Source organism: Euleptes europaea, chromosome 7 (assembly GCF_029931775.1).
Source record: "Euleptes europaea isolate rEulEur1 chromosome 7, rEulEur1.hap1, whole genome shotgun sequence".
Taxonomy (NCBI): domain Eukaryota; kingdom Metazoa; phylum Chordata; class Lepidosauria; order Squamata; family Sphaerodactylidae; genus Euleptes; species Euleptes europaea.
The window spans coordinates 963,812-985,848 of record NC_079318.1 but is presented as its reverse complement, the minus strand read 5'-3'; the positions used below and the strand labels follow the sequence as shown (position 1 = coordinate 985,848).

At 38.6% G+C, this 22,037-nt stretch overlaps 1 protein-coding gene across 3 annotated transcripts; it reads left to right on the top strand.

The window, feature by feature from the left end:
- Positions 1-213: 213 nt before the first annotated feature.
- BCLAF1 (BCL2 associated transcription factor 1) lies at positions 214-20,063 on the top strand. Of its 3 annotated transcripts, XM_056852653.1 has the most exons (11): positions 225-263; positions 2,915-3,036; positions 4,385-5,290; positions 7,328-7,993; positions 8,089-8,258; positions 14,972-15,077; positions 15,999-16,083; positions 16,896-17,071; positions 17,205-17,365; positions 18,164-18,275; positions 20,044-20,063. In XM_056852653.1, the coding sequence occupies exons 2-9, from the start codon at positions 2,933-2,935 to the stop codon at positions 17,242-17,244; spliced, it is 2,253 nt and encodes a 750-aa protein (XP_056708631.1). In that variant the 5' UTR covers positions 225-263; positions 2,915-2,932; the 3' UTR covers positions 17,245-17,365; positions 18,164-18,275; positions 20,044-20,063. The 3 variants fall into 3 exon arrangements, with proteins under 3 accessions (XP_056708632.1, XP_056708631.1, XP_056708630.1); XM_056852652.1 differs by lacking the exon at positions 20,044-20,063 and having other exon boundaries at positions 18,095-18,210; XM_056852654.1 differs by lacking the exons at positions 14,972-15,077; positions 15,999-16,083; positions 16,896-17,071; ... (1 more) ...; positions 18,164-18,275; positions 20,044-20,063 and adding an exon at positions 13,951-14,325 and having other exon boundaries at positions 214-263.
- Positions 20,064-22,037: the final 1,974 nt, after the last annotated feature.

Here is a 22,037-nt window from a genome sequence, read left to right as displayed (position 1 = left end):
TACATTGAATGTCTCTTCATAGGTGTTTGTGAATAGGCAACCAATCGCTATCCTGTTGTATAGTGCTGCACAGAGTGAAGATGAGTTATAAATTTACGAATATTGAAATGACAGTCTCTGTTTTCTTAGGTTTTTTTTAAGCTTGAAACAATGTGAGAGGAAGGACTGGAGTTAAAATAACTTTCCTTTTTTTAAAAACAGGAATTGATATTTGACTGCATACTAAGAACTGTAAGTTCCTTACTGACATACAGGATCACCAGGTAAGATAAATGTTCTGCTGTTTTGAGGCTGTTAAATTTTTAAAGTTTAAGGGGTTTTATTCCACAGTGTTTTCTCTAGAGGGCTAACTTACAAAATTTAGCATGTAATGAAAGGCAGGTGGGGGGGGGGGGGTTAAGACCAATGAAATAATGCAGGGGTCTCCAATGTGGTGCCCACTGTGGTGCAAACACCTTTCCTGGTGCACGCCAAGTGTTTTTAAAACGTAAGTGGGGTTTTTGCCCTGCAAGGCTTCTGGTAGGCCATTGGAGATTTGATTGGCTGTGCTGATTAAAAAAAACACCACCGCACAAGGAACTTCACTGTGCAACTGAGGGTAAACTGCAGCAGCCACTTTGTGGCTGGCTCCACCGTGTTGCAGTAGCCATTTTGTGGCTGTGCCCATCATGCTGTGCCAGAATTCCAAAGGTGCCCACAGGCTCAAAAAGATTGGGGACCCCTAAAATAATGTATGTTTCTAGTACCAAAAAAAGGGGGGGAAGCAGATTGACATAAGAGATGCCAACACTTTAAATGTGGTTGTTTTATAGGTGAATTGAGTGTTTTCTGGAAATATATGTACACTCACTTCTTTAACTATTTTATCTGGACTTGAAGCTTAATTAGTTTGGGATTAGAAATTTACAAATGTGCCAGTGGAGAAAGTGGATTGAGGCTCATGGAAAAAATCTTGCCAGGGTATGAATCCTTTCCAGCACGAAGGTACCACTCTCAGGAAAGCCCTGTTTATCTCCTCTTGCTCAGTCCTTATACACAGTCAGCATATCCAGGCAGTTTGGGAAACTGGATGTTTGTGCATGTCTCTCATATCCTGATCCAGCCTTCTGCCTCTCCTCAGTCAAGTTATGAACTGTAAAACTCAAGAATCAGCTACACAAGAAGGGCTGGATAAAGATGTGTTACGCAAACACAGGCTCCACATTCCACATAATGGCCCGTTGTGCTTCCTGTCTGAATGCACATAGTGAGGGAAGAGGATCTGGAGATGAAGCGTATCGGCATGCGAGTGGAGAAAAATTATGGCAGATGTAAATGTAACACAGTCAAAAGCTCTGCTCACGACCTGAGTTCGATCCCAACGGAAGTTGGTTTCAGGTAGCCGGCTCAAGGTTGACTCAGCCTTCCATCCTTCCGAGGTCGGTGAAATGAGTACCCAGCTTGCTGGGGGTAAAGGGAAGATGACTGGGGAAGGCACTGGCAAACCACCCCACAAACAAAGTCTGTCTTGGAAACGTCGGGATGTGACGTCACCCCATGGGTCAGGAATGACCCGGTGCTTGCACAGGGGACCTTTACCTTTTTAAATGTAACACAGTATGAGATAAATCCTCAGAACCGTGTGTGGAAGGCAGATCTTTCCTGCCTTCTCTCTCTCCCAGTGGCCCCTGGCAAGGTGATGATGGAGTATCCTCCTTATGCACAAAAGGCTATCTTAGACAGGGTTGTTAGGAAAACAAACAATCGGGCAAAATTGTCTTCCACCTCCTTCTAACACCAACAGAAAAGGGAGGTGAGGTTGTCCAGTTTTCCCTCCTCACTGTAGTCTCTTATTCCATGTGGCCTTTTGTACATGGGGTCCCCTGACTCCTGGTGCTGCTTTTTCAGGGGTCACAGGAGGCTACTTGGGGGAAGGTGGCGAAGATCCATTACTCGGAGTTCATATCAAAGTAGCTGTTCAAGAATGACAGGTTAATTTATGTAACACACAGGATCTGATATTTTCATCTCTAAACTTTAAAACTTTAAACACCTTGCAGACAGCTTAAATTTCAACTTAATGTCACTTGTGATCTAAGCAAACTCAGTCTTAAAACCTTGATTGAAGAAAGGGTATAGGAGCTGTGTGAGTGGCTGGCTGGGGACAGGTTGTTGTCCTTCACTACTAACATAACATTAAGAGTTAAACAACAAGAAGATTAAAGAATTTCTAAGTTTTTAAGAAGTTAAGAGTAGGAAAGATTCTGATCTAGCAGTTTTGTCTATTTATTTACAAACCTTTCTTTTTTTAATACAGTAATAGTGTAGTAAGAATACTAGTGTGATGCCTGCTGGGTTAACTGTCTTACATATGCATTAGTTTTCTGGTTAAACTGCAGTACTATCTTTGAGAAAATTACTTTGAAGAGAAGTAGTTTCTAGCCTGAGCTCTGACTTACACTAATGCTTGAACATTGGTGAATCATAAATAGTATGAAAGGAATGTGGAGTTTGTGTTGCTTTCTGTGTCGAGGACAAAAGGCAGAACACGATACTTGAGAGATTAAAGTAGCAGGAAAATGTTGATTCATTGTGGGCAGTGGTGAATTAAGATCTCTCCATCAGGGAATGGAGCAGTGGTTTGGAGGAAAAGTACTTGAAGGTACATTCATGTGTATAATGGTGGTGGACAAGAATTATTCGTGATGTTGCTACTTACTGTTCATACAGCACAATACTGAATTTGCCATAAAGTAGAAAATAGAATGCTTTCAAGATATTCTCATTTAAAAAAAAACTTGCCTCCCATGTCAGGGTAAAAAAGAGATTAGAGTATAATTGTTGGAGTTAAGATATTTTATTGCACAAATTATTTGAACATTTTAATTTTATTAAGTTATCATACACTTGACCTATTTTTTTTTTTATTGGGTAGGTAAACCAGTAGAGGAAAATGGGTCGCTCTAATACCAGATCACATTCTTCAAGATCAAAGTCCAGATCTCAGTCCAGTTCAAGGTCAAGGTCAAGATCACATTCTAGAAAAAAGAGATACAGGTAAATTTCTTGTGTGGTAACTTTTTAAAATAGTTTTAGTGTTTAACGTTATAATTTTTTGCTTTGATTCATTATACTTTGAAGCAAGTTATGTTGTCTGTAAAACTTCTCAGTATATGCTACAATGGCTGATTTAATAATTTCATTGTTTTGACAATATTCTGTTTGATCACTTTAGAAGACTTATTTCTCTCTTGGGAGTTAATACTTGTATTTGACAGTTGTATAAAATAGTTGTGGGGAGGGAGAGAGATTAAAAAATGGCTTATTTTAGGACCTGTTGCCTGCTATCTATTGGAATGTACTGTGTCTGAGTTGGGGAGAAATACCTTTCTACTGTTAAGAACTAGGGCAATGGTAGAATGTTTATAGAGAACATTTCAGAGGTTCAAAGGAATAATAGCTGTGAAAAACAGAAAATTTCTGGAAAATTTGATACCATAGGACTCTCCCCCTTCCCCCCCCCCCGGGAAAAAATGGAAACTTGTGGGGAAATTGAAGTTATGCATTACTTCTGTTGTTAAAGCAGGAAAATAATTAAACTTAAGTTGACAATAGAAAACACAATTTTATGGTAGACAGAAGGAAGTGTATTATTTAAACACTCATTCAGTGAGAATAGAATTAGCTTATTTAGCTAGTAAGTTAAACTTTGGCTTAAACCGGATACCTTCTCTTGAGCGGTTGTAGAGGCAGTTCTCCACTGCACCGCATCTTCCTCTTGTGGCAGGCCCCTTTGCAGCTCCTTAAGAAATTTTGGTCTTGCACAGGCGGAAGCCCCTAGAGGCAGGAGAAGCGTGAGCTGCAGCAAAGGACAGCCTCTGTAATAACCAAAGAGAAGCTCGTGCTGAATGGAGACATAGGACTCAAGGCATAAATACTGGAAATAGTAAATTCTTCAATAATATACTGTCATACACAAAACTGACTAGTTTTGTGCACAAAATTAGTCAGTTAAACAGTAAACATTTCCTTAAAGTTATTTTGTATTTCTGTAAATATACACAGGAATTATCATTTTCCAATGCTGTAGATGGGTTGATTTAATTTAAAAATGTTCATACTATACATTTTGAGTGAGTAAAACCTTGTGTGCATTTCACGCAATCAAAAACAGAAAAATTTTCATTGATTTTTTAAAATTCTCCTACAAATTTCCTTTCCAATACTTCCATTGGAAAATTAGGAAAAAACACCTCCAGTATGGGGGGGGGGGGAATGACTGCTGAAAAGGGGAGTAGAATAGCTTTCCTGGGTGAGTAGAACACTATCCATTGCTCAGGATTTTAGAAAGTTGTTTTTAAAGGATCTTGAACTCTTCATGTACTAAAATTTCCTTAAATCTTAGTTCTAGGTCTCGATCTAGGACATATTCCCGATCTCGCAGTAGAGATCGTGTTTATAATAGAGATTACCGCAGAGATTACAGAAATAATAGAGGAATGAGACGCCCTTATGGCTACAGAGGAAGAGGTAGAGGATATTATCCAGGAGGTGGAGGTAGATATCATCGTGGAGGTTACAGACCTGTGTGGAATAGAAGGCACTCTCGAAGTCCTAGACGGGGCCGTTCACGTTCTAGAAGTCCAAAGCGACGATCAGTCTCTTCCCAGAGGTCTCGCAGCAGATCGCGCCGATCGTACAGATCTTCCAGATCTCCAAGGTCCTCTTCGTCTCGCTCGTCTTCTCCATACAGCAAGTCACCTGTCTCCTCCAAAAGACGTGGGTCATCAGAAAAGCAAGCAAAGAAAACTGAGGGAGCTGCTTTGCAAGGCAGCCCATTAAAAAATAAATCACAGGAGGAAGAGAAAGGTGCATTCGAACATGATCCATCTGAGCCTATAGAAAACTTCAGTAAATCAGCAGCAGCTTCAGGTGATATTTGGCCTGGACTTTCAGCATATGATAACAGTCCACGGTCTCCCCATAGTCATTCTGTTGCTTCCCCACCTAGTCAGAGTTCTTCATGCTCTGATGCTCCCTTACTCAGCACGGTTCACTCGGCAAAAGACACACCTCAACACTCACATTCCATTCAGCATAGTCCTGAGAGGTCTGGGTCTGGCTCCCTGGGAAATGGGTCCAGTCGCTACAGCCCTTCCCAGAACAGCCCACTGCATCACATTCCTGCAAGAAGAAGCCCTGCAAAAGCAGTCGCATCACAGAATGCTCCACGTGAGGAGATTCGCATGCGCTCCTTTTATCCAGAGGCTGGAGAACAGGAAAGTGCAAAGGGTGGAAAATTCCTGAAAAGGTAAGACCCATAACTACAAAAATAGAAGTTGCTTATTTAGGTAATTTGAACTGGAAAATCCCATTCTGTTGGGCTTTGCACTATGCAGTTAAAAGTACTGGCATTTTCACCAACTTTATTCTGCTTATATTTAGACATTATTTAGTAACAAATGCAAGAAAACTTCAAGCAACAGCATTTAGGGTCATGGAACTTGCTGGGTCAGGGCCAGAATTAGTATTCCTGTTCTCGAGCTCAACGGGATAGACTTTGTCCCTGCAGTGAGTAGCTAAAGGAAAGAAACATTTTATTGCAGGTTTTGTAGGAAACCACTGAAGAATAAAAACATACCATTATTATTTTTGTTTTTTGAAAATTCTGTTCACATAGTGTTGACTTCATCATTGACTTCAATAAAAGTATATCAGGTACTTAACAATACCTGTAGCACTGTTTGAAAGCACACTTGTCTTAGTAAAGGAAATAATATTATGAAATGCACACTTCAAACTTAAATTTTAAAACTTTTTTGAAATTTAAAAAACTTGGTAATTTGGGTTTTTCTTTAAGGGATCTTAGTTTGGTTTTTCAAATTTAATTTAACTGCTTGGTAAAACAGCTTAGCCTTAATGGTTTTGCCAGCACCTGGGTGGACTCCCTTCCTTTTTTATCTTGTTTTCTGAAACTAGAGTAAACGTGACCTTGCTTTCTCAGAGAAAGAGAAACTTTCGAGATTTTTATGCAGGCCACATGCCTGAACCAATGTTTCTGAAGTACAAGAGGTTGAAAGGCAAACCACTCTTGACATAGACAGTAGGGACAGTATTAAAAAGGGCAATGTAACAGTAAAAAAACTTTTTAATTTTAAAATAATTTATTTAATTTTTAAATAATCCAGTTCAGAAGTCCAGGGTAAACAAAGTCTCCAAAGAAGACTAGTTCTATGGCTGAATTGGCTACTAGAATATACAAATAGGAACCTGCAAGGATTTTCAAGAGGCATCTCGTTTCCCCCTCCTCCAGTATTTCATCTTTTCTTTTCCTGATAGCCCCCATAGCTTCTTCCCCTTTTTCTGCTTTCTTTTTAGGGTTATCAGCTCCAGATTGGGAATTCCTGGAGATTTGGGGGTGGAGAGCTGGGAGATGAGGTTTGAGGGAGGGAAGTGATCTCAGCAGGGTATGATGTCATGGAGTCCACCTCCAATGCAGCCGTTTTCTCCTGGGGAACTGATTGCTTTCATCTGGAGATCAGTTGTAATTCCAGTTGATCTCTAGCCCTCACATGGAGGTTGGCAGCTCTAGTTCTAGGAAGCCAACCAAACAACCAACATCACCGTCACTTCAGAAAACCATCAGTCCTTCAGAAATTCTGCTCTGATATGTCTGAAAATATTGATGGAAAACATACAACACAAACAAAAGTACTTAAGTTCATTTCATAGCATAGAAATCCTAAGCACTAGTGCATGTAAATGTAATACGAAAGCAGAGCTTGAATGAGCTGGAATGCTCCTCATTTTCTCCAGGGAAACTGATTTCTGGATGGATAGCTGCAGCCCAATTATAGTTTAAGGGGGGAATAATTAGGCAAATTACATAATCTATGAATTCTTACTTCCACCACTATCTGTGGCATTTTGTATTAAGTAGAAGACATTGGCAGTGTTATCTGCTGTGACCTTATGGGATATAATGGGATACAGATTCAAATGCTGCTTTTGGATTGAAGGGCATTGCGCTGAATATCTGATTTTAAAAATTGTTTTAAAAGAAAGTAGTTTATCTTCCCTGTTGGTGAAAATTGGGCATGGAAGAGCAGGATTTTATGCAAGAAGCAGTTTAAATGGCCCCAGAATTACTGTTTGCCATTTTAGCACTAGAAAGTCTTGTTTTTGATAGGAAGATTTCTTTTTTATAAACAGTGAATATGTAAATGTTATAATAATCATATTAATACAGGCACTTGTTGAATTTTGTTGTGGTGGAGTGCCAGAAGATAAATGTTGAACAGGAATGAAGGCAGTTAAACACTGTCATCCTCTCCTTTGGTATTCACAGGTACACAGATGAAGAATCTAGAGTATACCTGCTTGATAGAGGTAATACTAGGGAGAAAGATACCCAAAAAGAGAGAGGATCAGAAAAAGGAAGGACAGAGGGAGAAAGAGAATGGGAAGATCAGGAAGCATTGGAATACTATATGGACAAAGAGTCTGGAAAACAAAAATTTAATGATTCTGAAGGGGAGGACACTGAGGAGACAGAAGATTACAGGCAGTTCAGAAAGTCTGTTCTGGCAGATCAGGGCAAGGGCTTTGCTGCATCTCACAGGAATACTGAGGAGGAAGGATCCAAGTACAAATCTAAAATCTCTTTGAAGACAAATAGAGAGAGTGAAGGTTTTAGAGAAGATAAAAGTTATAAGCTTAAAGAGACTAGTTATGTAGTAGAGAGGCCTAGTTCACTAAAAGATAAGCACAAGGAAGAAGAGAAAATATCTGAGAGAATGATGAAGAAAGAAACCCAATCACCTGAGCAGGTAAAGTCTGAGAAGCTCAAAGAACTCTTTGATTATAGCCCTCCTCTGCACAAGAATGTGGATGCAAGAGAAAAATCTACATTCAGGGAGGAGAGCCCACTTAGGATCAAAATGATAGCCAGTGACTCTCATCGACCTGAAGTGAAACTTAAAATGGCTCCAGTGCCGCTTGATGATTCAAATAGGTAATTATTGTAGCTTGTAATAATTTTCCTTTATCCATGATGAAGTTGGTCTGTCATAAACCTCTTGTTTTCCTTTTGTGTGTTATGCATCATAGACCTGCGTCCTTGACTAAAGACCGGCTGCTTGCTAGTACACTTGTCCATTCGGTCAAGAAGGAGCAAGAGTTCCGATCCATCTTTGACCACATTAAGCTACCACAAGCCAGCAAAAGCACATCAGAGTCATTTATTCAGCACATTGTGTCCTTAGTTCATCATGTCAAAGGTATGCCTTTAATTTACCATACAAAGCAAGCAATATATGGCACTACGTGATACTGAATGCAGTCTGTGCAGAATTCCAACCTTAGTATTTTTGTGCTGAGCTATGTACATAGCTTTTTGTTATGCCTAGGAATGATAAAATTATGCAGCATTCCAAAAGTGAATATAAGTATTGCATACCTTTAATGTAGTCATGACAGTGTTGTAAATGTGATTTTTGTGCTTCACGTATTACAGTATTGTGATAAGCCAGATTGTGTGACATGAAGCTATTGAGCCCTTTCCATTTGTGATCTACTGGGGGAATTCTAAATCCTTTCCCTCTCTACTATTTTTATGAGAACCCACCTAGAAATGTAAAACTTCTGGTAATTTTGAAGCCACAGGGAGTTTCCGGCGGGGGGGTGGTTGTGGAGGAAAATGGGAAATTGGGGGGAAATTGAAATACATGCTATACTTTCCAGTCAAACTTACACTTCTTTTACTGATTGAACAACAGCATGGTGTAGTGGTTAGAAGTGGTGGACTCTAATCTGGAGAACTGTGTTTGATTCACCACTCCTCCGCATGAGTGGCGGATTCTTATCTGGTGAACCAGGTTGGTTTCCCCACTCCTCCACATGAAGTCTCCTGGGTGACCTTGGGCTAGTCACCGTTGTCTCAGAACTCTCTCAGCCTCACCTACCTCACAAGGTGTTTGTTGTGGGGAGAGGAAGGGAAGGAGATTGTGAGCCACTTTGAGACTCCTTAAAGGTAGAGAAAAGCAGGGTATAAAAACCAACTGTTCTTCTTCTAAAAGGCATTACTTACAACTTTGCATATGTATTGCCAAGGGGCAGTGGTTCTTGTCCAAAAAGGGGATACTATAGGGTTGCAAACTGCACACTATGCAGCCATAGCATATGTATCTAATTTTTGCTATCTGAGGGTTTTAAAAAGTTGAAGTCAGAAAACCAATTCTGTGGTAAACTAAAGAAAGCAGCTAATTTGAACAAGTTTGGATATTAATTTTTAAATTTAAAAAAAAAAACATTTCTGTGCTGCCTTTCAACCCAAATAGTGTCCCCAAGGTTGTGAACAACTAAAAAAATTCAGCATTAAAACATTCAAGACATTAAACAGCATTTTAAAATAAAGTATATATAAAATATTTAAACAAATACATAAACACACGTAACAACCAGGGAAAAGGGGCCAATAACAGTGACCGGAGGGATTCAGAACAGAGCAAAAAATTCTTTACATGCTGGCAGAAGCCAACAATAAATGGACACAGATGACTCACCCTGGGGAGAGAATTCTAAAATGTTGATGCCACTTCCAAGAAGGCCCTTTCTTGGGTTGCTGTATGTCTAGCTTCAGGTGGTGGGGGCACCCGAAGCGGGGCCTCTAAAGATTACCTGAGTGGACAGGTAGGCTCATATGGAAGTAGGCAGTTCCTTCAGGTGTGCTGGCTATGAAAACCTTTGCCTTAAGCACTTTTCTTATTCTGAAGGAGGGAATATATCAAGAGGTCCTTTTCAGTGTTTCCCCAAATTTTCTAATTTTTCTGTTGTGAGGTTTTTCCCCATCTCTAGACCCATCAAAATAGGAGGAGAGGGGGATGCCAGTATCAGCCTTCTTCTCCCCCCCGGCCTTGGAGTGGGGGGAGCTGAGGGATGGGATAAGAGCAATGAGTTGGGTAGGGAAAGGGAAGGCAGCTAACAGCTACAGCAGAGGTGAAAACAAGAGCAAATCATGGGATGCGGAGGCTAATGAAAGAAGGGATAACTGAGGAAGATGTGCAGAGGGGGAAGGAGAAATGAAGAAAAATATGAGTAATTTGGAATATAGATAGACCTGTGATGGTGCAAGGAGTATAGAGAGAAAAAAATAGATGAGTAAAGTGAGGATACAGATACATGCAACGGGAGAGAAAAATTAACAGAAAAAGTGTTTAAAAAAGAGTTAAAAATTGTAATACTCATGCTTTAATGTAACAGCATTTATTTAAAAGATTTATGCTTGGCTCCAAGGCTATTTATGACACGTAGGAACAACATAAAGTTTTAAGTGTTAAAATTATCACCTAACAACCGAATGCACTGCAAACAGAGGCCTGTTACAATCAGCAGAAGGCCCTCTTAACTTCAAAATAAGCAAAGCAGGTACCTGACTCACCTCTTCCAGGTGGCTATTTCAGAGAGACAGAGGAAAAACAGACAAGGCCCGTGCCGGAGCCAGAACCCTTCTCCTCTCCTTTTAGGGTAGAATATGAAACCAAGTCCACTGGAAAGAGTAGAGTTTGCACAGAGGTTCATACTGGGAGAGGCAGTTTTCTTGAGTTAGTAAAAATACAAAAGTATTATTTGAGTTGAACCCTTCTCACAAACTGTTATTCTGCTGTTTTTATGTTTCGGTATAAGAGTTATACAGAATATAAATGTTGTAAACAAATCCTTTGCCAGTGTGGTGTGATGGTTACTGTCAAACTAAGATCTGGCAGATCAGCTGTCAGATTCCCATGTTGCCATGGAAGCTTGCTGACTGACCTTGGGACAGTCACATACTGTCAGCTTTACCTACCTCACAGGGTTGTTGTGAGGGAAAAATGGAGAAGAGGCCAAGGATGTAAGACACTTTGATTTCCCATTGGAAAGAAAGGTGGGATATAAATTAAATAAATAAATAGTATGTATGTGCATCTGGATTGTAACCATAATTTGCTGAGATTTTGTTTTGCCTACTGCATTATTTGGATTTATGACAGTAAATGGCATAATACAAAGGAGAAATGCAGTATAAATTTTAATCATAATTCCTAATTCCACATTGTCCTGTTCGATAGTCATGTAGTCTCAACTTAATTCTCCAGTCCTACCTAATGTTAAGAAATGGCTTTGCTAAGTTGGGATTCTAAGTAGACTTGCAAGCATGTCAGTCTTCATCTTGCACTGTTACAGCTGGCAGTCCAGTCCCTTGCTGTTGTACTTAGGCCAGCCAGCTCAATTCTATGCTGATAGCACAGGTGTGAAAGGGCTATGTGGGTGGTAAGATTAGTTGTTCTGTCCATAATTCTAGACTTGGGATTTTTTCCTTGTACCCCTTGCAAAGCTGTGCTCCATAAACATGAGAATATATCATTTATATACTAATAGCAAAGTTGGCCAAATCTGAGGATACTTAAATCTGGTGACTGGAGCTGTGAACAGGCAAGAGAGATCTCTCTACAAACCTGAAAAGGGACCCAGGTGTGCAAAAAAAGTGAAGTCTAAAAAACAACATTGGGGGTTTTAAAAATTCAAAAATGATAAATAGAGCACCTGTAGCTTTAAGCAACAGATTTCCTCAGTGGCCATTGCTAGGCAACCACAGATTCCAGGCTTGGTTTGGTGAACAAAAGGCAGGAGGAGGGGGCAGGGCCCTTTCCAGGCCAATTTTAGCCTTTGAGGGAGGACATATGGGGCTAGACCAAGGTAGGATTGCCGGCTCCAGGTTGGGAAATTACTGGAGATTTTGTGGTGGACTCTTGAGGAGAACATCATTTGGAGAGGGGAGAGGCCTTAGCCAGATATCATGCCATAGAGGCCAATCTCCAGAGCAGTTATTTTCTCTAGGGGACCAGTCACATACTTTCAGCCTGACCTACCTCACGGGGGTTGTTGTGTGGATAAAAAGGATGAGGGGAGAATAATATAAGCTGCTTTGGTTCCCACTATGAAGAAAGGTGAGGTAAAAATAAAGTTAAATAATAAATAGAGCTGAAGATGGGAGGCAGATAAAAATTAGGTTGGTGAACGCTGAGAAGGAAAGAATGAATCAGGGAAAGGGGAGAGGATATGGGGCCTGCCAAGGGGAGGGAAAGAGGAAATTGTTTGGGGAAGGGAATAGAGAGGAATAGTGAGGTGCCCCCCAGAAGTGTCCCATACTATGCAAGTGAGCCTGGCCCAGGGCTCAGCAAGACAGAACTGGACCATAGTTTTCCAGGGTAGAGGTTATTGGGGCGGGGGAACAGGGAAAGCTGAAGACAGAGGGACAGAAAATGGTAAGTTGGCTGAAGGAGAGAAAGGAGCAGAAGGGAGAGGCTATGGGGGCTTGTAGGTTCCAGTCTGTCCTCCTTGAATTCCTAAAACAGGACCTCTTCCCTGGTACAGACTCCCCCTAGCCTGCACTCCAAGAACTCTCCCTGTGCCCAGAAAGACACGGCATCAGTCTTACATCATACAGGAAGCTTAGAGAGTAGACGCAGACTCAACACAGCATCTGTGCAGATGGACTACACAAAGTGGCCGCTAACAGTCTGGGAGGACAGGATGCTGATTAGCTTGCAAAGGTGCAAGGAAGAGTGCCGTGCGAGTGATCTGACCAGGGCTGTAAAGAAAAGCACGAAAAGCCATACATTGTTGCATTTTGAAATGTATGTATAAAATTGCTTGGGTTTGATAGTATTCAGTGGGCATCAAAATTGATAGGGAACTTCCAAACAATAAAAAATGTATGTATGTAATCCAAGGCATGTGAACGAATAGATATATCTGTAACGAGAGCATTTGTAACCGTCCCCTCAGGATGGAGAATGCAAAATGTACCAGGCATTCTTCAGTACATTTAGTATGTATACCAAAACATTCTGATGTTTACCTTGGACATAATTTTTTTTGAAGTGATAGGAACTTAATCTGATTTAGCAGAAATTTAAAAACATTTTACCAACTCTTAATTTAATGTTGTGTTACGCATAGCTTGAGCTGTAAGTCTGGCAGCTTGCTCACCTAGAAGGAAGAATCACTCAGCCAGAGCAAGTAATAACTAGGATGGTTAACCTTTTCTTTGTTTGCCTTATGACTGCTTTCTTCGGGAGCTACTATTTTCATTGTAGTTGGAATAAACCATTATTTTGGGAACCGTTCTGGGAATGGGGATATACAAGTTTAAAAATGGTTAAATGTATTATTATAGGTCAACTGACTAAGATCCCAAGCTATCATGCAAAATAGAACACAGGTTTCTGTAAAGAATGCTCTCTTAATATTTCTTTTATAATACCTTATTTTCTCTTAATGTGCTGATGCTGAACCTGCCAATTTTTAATAGAGAAAGAAGGGGTTTCGGTAGGATGTCTTGTTTGTAGAGCAGATATATGGTTTGTATTGTTTGTCTTTGTCAGTGGCACTAAGCAGAACTTCCAATACTTCAATTTATGCCAAACTGATAACACTCACCATCTTTTACTTACCCTTTTCCCCGATGATTTGGAATTACTTTCAGTATACATATTTGGCCAAGAAGATTTTTGCCTGGAACACTTGGGAAACTGTCTGGTTTTATACTGTTCTAAAATAGCAAATTTTTGCATTTCTTACTATGAGTTGAATGGAATAAATGGAGTTTACAAAGCAATGAAATTCCTCAACATTATGATGGCAAAAATATAATTTAAAATGGAATGTTTTAATGTAGTATATAAAATACAGCATATGACCAGATCGCTAGCTGTTTTATAGTCGATGACCAAGTTATTGATGTGTGTAAATCATGATTTGCTTCCGAAGTTATGTAACTATTTCTGCACACTTCAAAAAGAATGTGTGGATCAAGTTTCGGTAAAACTAGTAATTTTACATTATTGGTGCAATGAAGCTTAGACTGAACAGCTCTTTTACTTACATAGAGCTGAAAATGCCCAGTGATGTTTTCTTTTTCATTGCAACTAGGTCCTGGAATGTGTTTTGAAATGGCAAAATCCATATTACAAAAGTAAAATAGCTGTTGAAAGATAACAGATGCACAAACAGGCAAAGTTGAACCTTCTATCTTCCTGGCAAAAATGGCACAAAAAACTGAGTTGCTAGCTCAAATTCCTGTGTTTGATGGAATTATGATTGAGGCACTACCCTTGTAGTGGCCGTATCAAGTTTTAATGATTGGTTATGAGAGATGTGCTGGATGTTGGGCGGTAAGTTGATACAGATGTACTGTTAAGCAGATAGCTTGCTTTATATGTGACATTTCATAATCCTTTATAATTTTATACATTTTTTTCTATTCTACATTTAAACACATCTGTTGAAGTGGTCTTTCAAAATGTAGTGGTTCTAGTACTAATTTAATGGTCTCTGGTTAAAATAGGAGGGAGAAGTTTAAATATACTGTCAAGTTTGCCAAGATGCCAGATGTTTAAATATAGCTATTGGAGTCTTCCTTTATATATGTTCTTCTGAAAAGAAGACATTTTTGTGTATGAATTTGTTTAATTAATGGCTTATGCAGTTTAATCCTATATATTTTTTCTTGGAAGTAAGCCTTACTGACTTCAGGGTGGCTTAGTTTCAAATCAGTGCATGTAGGATGGCATTATTACTTTACCACATCAAGACTGTGTAGTTCTTGATGCAGTACATAACTTTAAATAATTGTAATGTTTCTTCTGCATATACTAATGACACATTATAATATTTTCCTGCTAGCAAACCTTTAAGATATTCCGTGTAACTAGCCATTTTCCCTGTTACACAGATGTGGTTCTTTCCTTAATTGTGCTGGCTGCTCATAAATGAAAGGAAAATAGTAAAAGGTGGTAGTTGCTGTTTGTTGGAGTTCACTGAGAAAGAGGTTGAAAATAAAAAATCTTTCCTGTGTTTTATGAACTATTTTGCCTATTCTGCATTTTAATAGGGTGTGATGTATAGATATATTTATATTAACTAGACAGTATTTGTCCTTTGCAACCAACAGAACAATATTTCAAGTCGGCCGCTGTGACCCTAAGTGAGAGGTTCACTGCTTATCAGAAGGCTACTGAAGAACATAGCGCCCGGCAAAAGAGCCCCGAAATTCACAGGTGTGGTATCCTATTGCTCTGTATGCTACTTTCTTAGCTGAACCAATAGATATCGACCTACATATCAAATGAGATCTCCTTCTTAGCAAACCAACCATTTATTTTTCTCTTAAATTAAAAAAAAACTTGAAAGAAGAATGGGGTAAAGGTTCTGATGCAAAGTTCAATGTCTACAGTGTAGTACATACTGAATTAATATTCTTTAGTAATAGAAAATGCTGTGTGAAATATGTACTAATACCTTTGACGTATTTATGCACCCATCATTTTATTCAGTGTAAATGTTAATTGTATATATGGGTGGGTTATTTTAAACTTCATGCTCAGAATCAAAACTTGTTTGGTAACTCTTTTTGTCAACCCAAGGAGATTTTCTGCTTCTCCAGTAACAGCCTTTTGTACCATAATGGCAATGTGTGATATGGCATAAGGGTCAGCCATTCACAGAAAGCAAATGAGAAATTCACCTACTAATTCTTTAGATTCTGGCCCAGATTTGCTAAATGACAAGCAATTCTTCTTAAACATGGTTGATAATCATCTTGCTGATTTTATTTTTGAATCAATGGAAACATGACAAGCGAATTAACGTTTTTTTCTGGCGGCAGTGTTTTGTCCAGCTTTCACTTGATTGGAGAAATGCAGCTGAGGAAATTTTAAGCCTCCAATGAAGACGTTTTAAGACATCTGGTTTATATTATACTACAGTTTTTAAAAGTTCATTGAAATGTATAGTTGTTGATATTTTGGTTTTATTTGAATATTTCTGTGTTTGGGGTGAAATGGATATTTAAAAATTAATAACCAGGTTTGATTTTTGGATTGCACAATGGCACTTTCCCTTTTGTGTTTCCAGTTTTCCACTTGACAGAGATGACTATTGGCAGCCATAATGATTACTTTTAAAAATCTTGCATTTAGGAGGATTGACATCTCTCCAAGTGCCCTGAGGAAGCACACCCGTTTAGCGGGAGAAGAGAGAGCCTTTAAAGAAGAAACTCAGAAAGTAGGTTTCAAATTGTTGCTACTTTAGTGTACAACCTCATGGTTGTCTTCTTGTTTTTATTCTCTTGTTTGTTGATTTTGTTTTTATATCCTAGATCATGTTGAGCCTGTTCCATTTTTAATAATTTTGAGGGATCAGTGTTGTGCAGTCTAATTATACTGTTTAATAACTTGACATGTCGTGATTAAATACTGTATTCCTTGTTCTTGGCAAATAGAGACTATATTACCAATTTCTTCCATAGAGTAGCTGAATTCAGCAATTTTGATGTTTCAGCAAAAAAATTGTATCAGTTTTGTTCCAGTAGACTTTACAAGGATCTGATTAATTTTTTGGAAGTAACTTTTGATATTTTAGCTCTATCTTGGGAAATTAACTTTTCTTTTTCAGTACACCTGTTGGGGAAAAGGAGAGCACAGTTGCCAGTACTGGGTTGGATACAAATTACCTTAAGCATGAAAAATATACCTAAATATTTTAAATTAATAAATAAGATAAAGGACTGTGAGCAGAGCTCTACTCAGCAACCAATTTTTCCTTCATCCCTCTCTCTCCTTTGCAGCCTCTGCACTTCCCCAAAAAGCCACTTGAGTTGGGGGACCTTTGAGGATAGGGTGGGGTGCAGCACAGGCGGCTGCAGCTAGAGGAGGGAAGCCACAGGAGCTCTCTCTGGTCTTGCATGAGTAGGCATGCCTCCTGCCATGGTGGGGTGAGGATGCTGCCCATAGTTAAGTAAGAGGTAGGTCTTTTCTTACGGCATTATGTAAGAGTTTGGGTGCTAAAATAATTTCCCTGAAATGTTTCTGATTTAGGGAGATAAAAAATTAAAGTGTGATGCTGCTGACCTTCGACATGACATCGACCGTCGCAGAAAAGAACGAAGTAAAGAACGAGGAGACTCTAAAGGTTCCAGGGAATCCAGTGGATCAAGAACGCAGGAGAAAATGTCAAAAGATTACAAGGATTATAAATCTTACAAAGAAGACAGGTAAGGGTTTAACTGCTGTAACTAGGTTTTTAGCTTCTAATTAGACTTTTGTAATTGTAAGCTTAATTGCTTTCAGTTTTCACTGTACAATGGAACATCTAAATTTAAACACTTAAAATTATTTGTTTTACAGCAAAAATGTATTTGTCTTTTACACGGCTTATGGTGGATGAGGACAAAAACTTTGGAATAGCAAGCTAACACTGAAAAAAAATGACAAATTAATCTGTCCTATTATCCAGGCTACATCAGGAGGTTGGACTTCAATGCAGTACATTTCTGTAAACAGTTTGTGTAAGAACTTTGGTTCGTTATGCTTGATTCCGCACTTTTTCAACTCATAACACCCAGACTATGAGACTTTTTTTTAAACTGATGGATAAGGTTAACATGGGGAGGGGGAGAATTTTTTTCCCTCAAGACAGGGAATGGGCTCTACTTAAACAGGTTAGTCTTTAAAAACAATCTATTCAGTGTATTGTTGTAAGAGTTATATCCACCTTTTGGGTATGGTATTAATATATAAATATGGTCAAATCAATGCCAGACGTCTTCGCCATGGGGAGTTGAATACAAAGATCATATACATTGTTTTTCTTGTTCTTCCACTTGTGTAATCATGGATTTATTTGAACTTTCTGTTTGCTTTCCTACACTGATGATCATTCACTTATCAGTTGCTTACTAGTTCTGTACCTTGCGCCCATAATGTGAAAGGGCAAAATAATTTTTTTGCTATTCTTGGTAAGATACGAAAAAATGAATGAAATAGCATCACTTCAGACACATTACCTATAAGGATTCTTCCCTGCATTTTTTTTCTAAACATAGTTTTGTTAGCTAACTAGCTCTTTCTGCTCATCAACAGTTGTTGTTAATGAGCCATAAACTGTTTAAAAAGTTATAGATGGAAGATGGATAGTGTAATGCTGTAAAACTCCACATTAGCATCAAACAAGAGGAGAGTAGCTTCTGAAATTGTGTAGGACTCTACAGCAAACAGTATGGTTTCTTATTTTTCAGTAAACAAAAAAGAGAGCAAGACCGTTCTCGATCTTCCTCAACTTCCTCCCCATCTTCCTCTTCATCCAGTTCCCGAGAAGAAAAAGAATGCAAGAAAGAAAAAGACGAAGAGTTTAAACCTCATCATGAACAAAAAGAATACTCTGGTTTTACAGGAGTTGGAAGACCTAGAGGCACATTTGTGAGTTTCTGCCATACTTTTTCTGCTTAAATTTTTTTTTACTATACCCACAAAATTTCTAGATGTTGCTTGTTTTTTATTTGAAAAGTATATTATAGGAAAATGTTCAGAAGTTTTTCCTACTTGGAAATGTAAGTTGTCAAGGATGGGGTGTCCATCATAACATGCTTTCTGTTCCAGCTCTATTTAGATAGGAATATGTTGCCACACAATATTTTGCATAGTTCTGAGTTTAAAAATGGCAGGTTTAATGAAACCAAAGCAGCCACACGTTCTTTGCTACATTTATTCCTTCATTCATTTTTATACTACTTGATATTTCTTTTTATAGCTTACCTTCTGTGTACTTTTCTGCAGCTTTGCTTTGCTTTTTCCTCTCTCTTTTTAGCAGTAACTGTGGAGAAAATCTGACTTTAAACCAGAAAGGATAGGCATGACATTTTGCTTTTTTCTTTCAACAAACATTTGTTCAGGAGTCTTGAAAATCTGTGTGCAGTTAGTACTGAGGTGAATACCAAAGAATCTAAGGAAGGCCCACAGCATTATAACTTCAGAAAAGTAGCTGCCTGTCTGTGGCAATTCAGATATGTTAATATGCAGACAGTGTAATTTACACAGCATTACAGTGGAAGATGTGCACTATACAACAGTGTTTGTTATTTCCAGTAGCTCCGCAGAAGTCTGTTTGCCCAAGATCTACATAGTAGGTAGTGAGTTGGGAATAACATAATTTTTCTATAAGCACTGTGGAGCTACTTGCTGGTTCCGGCCACAAAAGAGGCTGACTAGGTGAGATAATGTATAAAGCAGTTGAATGTGAGAAGAAAGCAACAAGTTGGTCAAAAGCATGTTCTCTTGCCAGTCCAGTAATTAAATAGGTTCAAGACTGTTTGTTTCTAAAAGCTAGTTAATTAAAAGTTTCTGAGTACAGTTATTTTTTTCCTTTAAGTCTCTCTTGTTGTATCTAGTTTACTTCAGATACATTTAAAACATTTGCCCCTGCTTTCTTATTTTTTCCCTTTTGAATATTGTAGACTATCAGACTAACTGCCGGGAGTTGATTGCAGACACATAAACCCAGAGAGCATTCATAATTCTAGAACATGTGTTTAATTTCTCCATTCTTCAAACTGAAAAGGTAGATCCCACAAAAAAAAAGCTTTTCCTGCCTCCTGGGAGAACCTTATGAACAAAATTCACTGTAGAGTGGAGGGGGCTGCAGTGAGGAAGAGGAATTGAGAGAAATGACTTCTGGGAGAAGGCAGTTTCATCTGATTTTCCCCTTTTCAGTGCAGTCCATTGTTCATGTTGTTCACAAGGATCCCTCTAGGAGGATTTTGGGATAAGCAGCAGACTGCCAGGTGACAGGGAAGGATCTGCTTCTCTGGCTTCTTCTGTAAGTTTCTCTGTGGTGTCCATCCTAGCTTGTTTTTTTAAGTTGTGGTTTCAGGCACACTAGATATTTGCAAATATTTTATTTCTGTGGATTGTTGAAAGCAGATATTTTTCATTATCGGATACTACTTTTTGAAAGTGTGTGTCCTAGATAAATCATTTATCCCCCTAACCACAAAATACCCAACTGCTAGACAGTAAATACAATTGCGTTAAAGTAGCTGCAGGATTCTACACACGGATTCCTAAGCATCTTCATTATATGTATGGTGTTAGTTGAAGAGTTATAACAAAGCATTTTGGTTAATGCAATACAAATTTATAGTTTGCTTTGTGTAAATTAATTAAATACATAAATGCTTTGGTCAATCAGTTTCGAATTAGGGGCAGAGGAAGAGCCAGAGGCGTGTTTGCTGGAATAAATACTGGTCCCAGTAATTCAAATACTGCTTTTCAAAAGAGACCGAAGGAGGAGGAATGGGATCCTGAATATACCCCCAAAAGCAAGAAATACTTCTTGGTGGGTGCCATACTATTATGCATGCATCTTTTATCAAAGCTTATTGTATAGATAATTTCATGGAAACAAAATTTAGTGCTACTTCCATCATTTTCAAGGATTTATGCTCACAGAATCAGACCTCATGTTTCTTTTATATCCACCTGCATAAGAAATTCTGTGGTGTACTTTAGAAGAAATTCCTTTTGCACAATTTCTTATCTGTCCTTTGTGAAGGGAATAATTCTGTCAAATACTGGCTGCGGTATAAAAATTCAAATACTGCCTTTGCCCAACATATTTCCATCTAATTTGTAACTAAGGAGTTTGCTTTGCTTTAGAGCTCTGTGAGGAATGAATTGTAGAGATAAAAGCTATCCTAATTACATAAGTAACTTCTAAATAATACTGGTTGTAACCTTTGAAATATCCTTACATTGTCACTATATAGTATATTGTCATTATTTAGAGTTAGCAAGGGCTCTTCAAATTTGAAATGCCAGGGAAGAAAGAAGAGTTTCAATCTTTCATGCTCCTTTAATTTCCTATCTGTCATTGAGCTAATTTCAGTTTTCAAATCATGCCCTGTAACTTACTTTCCTAAATCAAATATGGGTTTCAGGCTTAGAAGAAAGAATAGCTTTCTTGTTCCCAAATGAGAACATGTGTGATCACACCACCTAGTGCTGGGCAGATTTAGTTTCCACCTCAATATTAGTTCGAAGTGCAGCATTTTGTCTCATAGCAATGAATGGCAAAGGGGTTCTTTCAAGGATACCATTGGTCTCTTGACTGTGTGGATCCCAGTATTTGGAGGGAGAGTTACTTATGCCGTCTCTCAACTGTGTCGCAGATACAACCCAGTTATTTCGAGAATAAAGTCAGCTTGTACCTGTAGCACTACCTTGAATTATCTCACTCGCTTATGCTAGACTGTGATGGAATGATTGGTATTGGTATTTGTAAGTCACTTGGCAGATTTTCTTACAAAAAAATCAAAGGGTTTATGTGGTCTTTTGACTATAGGTTTTTCCCTCTAGGAAAAATCTACCAAGTTACTTGTCAGAAAAATTGATATAGTTAACATTTTTCAAACCAGTATTTACAGTCCATGTATACTAGTACTGGTGGATGTAATTCAACATATTAGAGACAGATCATTTTAACAGATTATTTCCAACAATACAAGCAAAGCTTTAGAACTCCATAAAAAATAAGGACTAAAATACATAGATTTGCATCCAAAACCCCTAAGGATAAACTACAGAGCTGGGACCAGTGTCCCTATCTCTCCCATTAAATCTATGTTTAATTAGAGATGGGCCTTTAACTCAGTGAGAGAACATATGTTTCTGTCACCAGTTAGAGGATCACAGGTAGCAGGACTGGAAGACACTTCTGCTTGAGACATGGAAGAGCTTCTGCCTTTTAGCATATACTGCTACAAACCAGGAGGGCTGAGTAGGTTGAGACACTAATTTGAAAGCTACTCCCAGTAAAGCATGTTAGTGCTTTCACTTTCTTTGTTCGCTCCATATTTGTTCTAGCATGATGATAGAGATGATGGTGTGGATTACTGGGCCAAAAGAGGAAGAGGCCGGGGCATTTTCCAGCGTGGCAGAGGAAGATTTAACTTCAAAAAGTCAGTTAGCAGTCCAAAGTGGACTCATGACAAATACCAAGGGGATGGGCTTGTGGAAGAAGAAGAAGAAACAATGGAAAGTGAAGACAAAGAGAGGCGCAAAGAAGAAAAGGTAGGCAGTTCCTGGTTTCTCAAGTCTTTGAAGATTTTCTTGCTTATGCAATGTAAACATTCTTATCTCAATTTCAAAGGGGTTTAAAGTTCTGTAATAATATAGTGCAATATT